This window comes from Diadema antillarum, unplaced genomic scaffold (genome assembly GCF_040938485.1).
Source record: "Diadema antillarum isolate AM-2024a unplaced genomic scaffold, OU_Dant_1.0 seq00000396_RagTag, whole genome shotgun sequence".
NCBI classification, from domain to species: domain Eukaryota; kingdom Metazoa; phylum Echinodermata; class Echinoidea; order Diadematoida; family Diadematidae; genus Diadema; species Diadema antillarum.
The window spans coordinates 11,078-17,224 of record NW_027271388.1 but is presented as its reverse complement, the minus strand read 5'-3'; the positions used below and the strand labels follow the sequence as shown (position 1 = coordinate 17,224).

The 6,147-nt window shown below is 40.8% G+C and overlaps 1 protein-coding gene across 1 annotated transcript; it reads left to right on the top strand.

Moving 5' to 3' along the window:
- Nucleotides 1-209: 209 nt before the first annotated feature.
- On the top strand, nt 210-5,353 carry LOC139732004 (uncharacterized). The gene is made up of 3 exons (XM_071642877.1): nt 210-321; nt 2,676-3,377; nt 4,734-5,353. Exons 2-3 carry the CDS (start codon nt 2,714-2,716, stop codon nt 4,790-4,792), a joined length of 723 nt encoding a protein of 240 aa, XP_071498978.1. The 5' UTR covers nt 210-321; nt 2,676-2,713; the 3' UTR covers nt 4,793-5,353.
- Nucleotides 5,354-6,147: the final 794 nt, after the last annotated feature.

The following is a 6,147-nucleotide window of genomic DNA, read 5'->3' as shown; positions in this document are numbered from 1 at the left end:
GCCACTCTGTATGAAAAAGCTTTAACATGCTACCAAGATCACGAAACATTCATGTTCTTGCAGCTCCGGGTCGGCAGCTCGGAGCCGCGTGAGAAGCGAAACTCTTTAGGACCCTCGCACCGTTCACTCGCACTTGAAGAAGTCACTGGCTGCATGCCTACTTGAGAAGAGCTGAATCGATCGAGACAGGTCACAGACAGTCAGTGAGTGATGTTTTCAGCAACGGCTACATGTCCATGTTTCATTGTATTTAAAAGCTCGTAAGTGGACCATATTCGACAAAGAGTGAGACGGGACGAGGTAACATTCCTCTAAAAAAAGGTATGTGGCCTACCCATTTCTTGTGTATACATTTTAGTTTGGCTACATTTATCAGTCTCCCAGACCCAGTCTTCCCCACCACGATCTCTTTACTCTGCTGTCCCGATCTGCATTTGCCTTCTAATCGTCCAGTTATCATTGTATTCATCGTCGTCCTTGTACCCCATATCGATGTCGCTTTAATTAAGCAATTACCATTTGTGTATTGCTTGTTGACTTGGCCAAATAGGTGAGTCAGTCGGCAGGTTGTTCTCGTACGGGGTGTGAGCTACAGGTGGGCTGTTACAGGTGCGGTAGCGAGTTGACCGAAAGATCGGTCTGTATCTGTCCGTCGGGGAATGTTCCGCGGAGACTGCGTCTGGCTTCACGGATCCCCTCCGTATACATGTCTACGGAGGACAGCGTTAATGGCAAAATATTTAAAGAGTCCTCCGGACAGACGGATCTTTCTGTCTAGGTAGCGAGGCGAAATGACAAGTTAAATCCGAGAAGAGAAAACCGTACTGTAGCTTTTCGCCTCGCTGGTCAGACCGACTTCCCACCAGGGATGTGGAAAGAGGCCTCCCTCCCTGCTTCCCACATGGCAGGCGCCACGTTTTCCAAAGTGTGTGTGTGTGTGTGTGTGTGGGGGGCACTTCAGATTCTGGTGCCACTTCTGAGTTTCATCAGCTGACAAACAGAAAAAAAAAAGGTTTTTATCCTGCGATGAATCTGAATTTTATATATATATATTGTACTTTCCTTAAAAACATTATTGTCATGATATGCATTTGTCATTGTTTACTTAATTCTCTTTCTTATTTCCAATATTGTTATGAATGTCATTTATTATAGCTGTATATCACAATCATTTCTATTACCATCACCATCCTTATCACCAGACATGGTTAATAAGGGTAATTGATTTTTAATAGGGTCTATATACTTTGTAGGTGCATTATTCTTTTTCTGCCTTTGTATTAAATAACTCATCAGAATATGTGATTATACCAGGGAAAAATAGGGGCGGAACTAGGAATTCCGTAAAGAGGGGGCGCGTTTACAAAATGAAAAGGGGGCGCACACACCCCTCCCCATGTTTTCTTTTTATTTCTTTTGTTTCAACAAAAAATGGGGGGGGGGGGGCGTTTGCCTGGTGCAGTCCTCTCTGGATCCGCCACTGGAAAGGATATAAAGAAACAGAGTGGGTAGTTTGATTAAGGATACTGAAATATTTGTGTGGACTAAAACAAATATTAACCATTAGTCGGGTAAAGGGAACTATTCATAGTTTTATGAGCGTATAAACACACACTGAAAAGTATGTGCCAAAAAGTATTACTGCTACTACTACAACTACTTAGCTTTTTGCATTCATTTAAATATATTTTCAAATCTGTCAGTGACATCTTTGTGCATAGGACCTACAGATTCATAATTTCAAATATCAATAAACAATCTTTTTACACCAATTTTGATAAATTGTGTTTTTCATGATCTTGGAAATGTGTTTTGCATAATCTCCTCAAATGACACTTTTCCTTTGATAGGGCATCTTCACAAGTAACATACAGGACCAGCACAACCATGAGACTTTTGTTGTTGTTGTTGTTGTTGTTGTTGTTGCTTGTTAGGCGATTTTGGGAGGGAAATGGCAGCAAAAAAAAAATGTTAAGACTTTTTTTTTCCATTTTTTCTGTGTTTTTTGCTTGTCAGGCAATTTTGGATGGGAAGTTGCAGCTAAAAAAAATTCAAGACAGTGTGTTTTTTGCCCCTCACATGTGCTGTTCAATCAAACAAGTGTGTTTTATCAAGCTTGTGACTTGTTACAAGTGATTTTCTATATATCATTTTCTTAAAAAATATTTTTGGACCCTTCTTTGCAGGCAAGTAAATTTTCGGGCAAGTCAAGTGTTATACTATGCAACAATTTTAAAATCTGCTTGCCTGACCAGCAAATGGTAAAAAAAAAGTATGTAGCACCCTGCCCCTGGTTTTCCTTCTGTAAAGATCAGAAAGCAGAAGAAGAAAACAACAACAACAACAACAGACAGGTGTGTTCCACCAGACTGAATCTTACAAGCTGCTAGGACACCAAGACATTGAGTGTTATGTGTCACATTTGTGAAATTTAAGAGTTGTGTGAACATATCCACCCTATCATTGTTGTACATAACTTTCACTTCTAAATGATTTCATTCTTTGCTGATTTTGAATTCTCAGCATCCTGTAGTAGTCTAATGGAGTATACTTGTTATTGCTGCTTGCATTCTAGATAATCATCTATGAAGGCAGATTTTGTTTTAATTTCCTTGATGGAATTTTCATTCCTTATGACTAAACTGTAATTCTTGTCAAAATTCAATACTCCACAGGCGGCCGTTCAGTCGACAGAGGATGATAACAAGTCGTCATGGCTGATGTGAATGATAACAAGTTCTGTGTTCACACTGGAGAAGAAGAATCTGGAAAGAAAGATTCTGGTGTAGAGGTTGACATCGAGGTTGACAGAGAATCTCACAGTAGACTAGAAGGTTTCCATGGAAACGATGTTAGGACAGAAGCGGCGGTCAAAGAGCATCCAGCCACGACCCTTGAACTCGATTCATTGATGTTCCATCCGGGGATGGCATCAACAGTGGTGTTGGGGAGCAAAGAGGATGCGATGGATGACGAGAGGTGCAGCTCCTCACCGGAACTCACCAGTAGCGGAGCCACGGGGAGTCTGTTTCCACCCAAGGGGCAGAGGTCTGCCACCGATGTGGCTATGGATGGCTACGAACGCTTCCTCCACGAGGCGGCCAACTTCCATCAGGCTACGCTCGACGAAATCGCCTTCCTGGAGCAGGAACGGGAGCAGCTGCTCCTCGAGAACAAAGACTTGCGGCGGAAGGTCCAGCAGTCAGAGGAGGTGAATCGTAGGCTGCGTTTGGGCGAGAGCGGGCGAAACGACCACATTACGTCCCAGTTCAAAGCTCACCTGCAGCACACGGTCAGAAAGATGAATTACTTGAAGCAGCGGTGTGAGATGCTAGAAGAGAGGCTCCAAGAAGTGGGCATTACAGTGCCTCATGATGGTAGGTGCATAGAAGGACAGTCTTCAAATAGATTTGGTGTGAAAATACCAGTCGTGAATACGTCAGAGGTGAAAATATGTCGGGTAACAATATGAGGGATATAAATGTCTGAGGTAACAGTGTCTGAAGTAAAAAAGGCAGAGGTAAAACATCAGAGGTATTAAAGTCAGACATGACAGTTTTATTAATAGAGATATCAGAGGTAATGATCAGAGACACTAATATCAAAGCTTAAAAACACCACTGGTAAAATGTCAGAGGTAAAAATATCTTATGTAAAATTTCTATCAAAGAGGTTAATGTGTCTTGGGTAAGGTAAAGATACCAAAGGCAAAAAGATTTAAAGGTTTTAAGGTTAAAACGGTGAGTGAGTCTGGCTAGTCTCAGAAGTAAAATGACATCCATCGGTAAAACAGCCTGAGGTAAGTTCAGTACTTCAAGACCAATGGATATATTCAATTTCCTATGACTTTTGATCTCTGATATATACCTGGCACTATCTATTGGCAATGGGCAGGAGACTTAATGATATTTAAACTACCACTGTCATTGGCCTACTTCTTAACCTTGGCATCTTCACTCTGTCAATTAACCTGTTCCATATTGAATTCTGAAATGCCCATAGACTTACCGTAATATGCAGGTCACCAGGTTCCCATACTGAACAGGTTAAACGTCTGAACAAGAGAGCCCCTATTCTAGCAAGTGATATATGGAATCTGATATGCCATGTATATTCTGTGGATGTCACATTTATAGCAGATTGAGACTTATACCAAGAATTTTGCTAGAAGTTGTGTGCACAGTCCACAATCAAGCACTTCAAAGATGGAATGAAAAAAATAATGATTATCCTTTTTCAGGGCAAAAGTTATTGATTTCCCACCATTTAGATGAAGTACACAATATTTTTGTTACAGGAGGCAATATTTTTATGAATTGTTGATTTTGCTAATATCAGTCAACTTGCAAAATTCTAGAAAAAAAAAGTCACAGCAAAATATTCTGCCATGCATGTCATGTGCCATTCAATTTAAATTTTGTCTGCTATACTGATAGGCTTTACTGTTATGCTAATGAAATGAATAAAATTGTAGGCAAACATTTTTTAAAAATTGTCTTGTTATATGAGCGCTTAAATAAGAATATACCATCTCTTAAAGTGTGTGGCACACTCTTTGGAGAACAGAATGTGTGAGGCCATTGGCATCAAATATTGCAGAATTGCAGAGTATCATTGGTTAGCACTTGAAACCATGTTGACACTTTAGCAATGCATTATTAGACTTGCCCCTCAAGATTCTGTTTTAATAGATGTCTGTCTGTGTTTTGTGTATCATCGATTCTTTACACCAGATCCAATGCCCAGCGAGGACGACTGCAAGCCTGATCTTTCAGATGGTCCACTGGAATAGAATGTGCTTTTAAAGACCACCAGGTAGCGTGGGGAGACATGGGTTGTCCGATTGAATCGATCATCATTCGCTGCTCACTGGGTAATATTCGAAAACCACAAATAGTACCTGTCAGTAAAGCATCAGTGAATTTGTGCATAGAAGCATATGCTTATTGATAATAGTGGACTCCAGTTGAGAACTTGAGATTCTTCGGTTGAATGTGTACTTCCATAGCGACCAGAGATAGAGCTGTAGCTACGCAATTTCTCAAATGTGTCCCAGCATAGCCAGCCTTACCACTCCATGGTATCCTCACGCTATACCAGGTCTGTAACCACGGTGAGGCCGACATGAAAGACCAATGAAAGACCTATAGTTGGCAATCTGCACACTGCCACTGACTGTCCACAGAGCCGAGAAGCCTTGGTGTATATGTAGGATCAGCAGCTGGCATCGACTGCTCTCAGTGGAGACGAGGCACTGACCGTGTGTGGATGATGTCTCCATGGCAACAAAGAGCAGAGAGAGGCACACACCATCATTTCCCTTTATACTGTATAAGCTGTTACTTCTGCGAATTTCGAGAATCCCTTTTGGGTTGTGAATATAAGAACATGCAAAAATATTGCCACACACTAGGGTATTATTACACTTACAAAAGCCTTGGCATGTAATCACGAAAATGACATCTCGTGAAAATGTCTGTGATCTTCTTATTCGAAAAATAACAGCTTTTACAGTAGTTTTTGAGGGTTACGTCACAAATTTTTCAGGGCAAGGCCACTTTTTTTAGGGCCATTTTGTTTTGATGCAACATGAAAGAGGAGCTGTCGAAAGGGCCAACAATGATTGTGTGAGGTTCATTGAGACTTGGGCTTGTACCATCCAGAATCATATGTCAGATATTTAGATACTGCAGGTTTGGTCTCTGTAAGATTTTTTTTTTTCAGTACTGCTAAGCTTGATGCCCATTCTATGAGCATACAAAACCTTTCCTTAGCCACACAAATGACTCACAGAATGCAATGTCTTTAAAACTTGCATTATAAAAAAAAAATACAAATGATCTCAAATCTGTGTATGTATGAAAAAATAAATATTAGTAGGTGCCAGGGGAGACAGTAAGGTATGTGAACTTCGAAGTGATCTTGGGCTTTGTTTGTCTAATATTTAGGTAAGGCATAGTTCAACCACAGATGAGTAGATTTGAAACAATTACTTGCAATGTCTTTGCCGTGCTCTTTCAGACAAGTAATATTTTCTTTAGAGACCTGTTTGTCTCAAGTGCAGCCCAACTGGTAAGGGAGTACAGTCAAACCTGTCTATAGTGGACACCCAAAGGAGACAAAGAAGGCGACTGCTATAGACAGGGT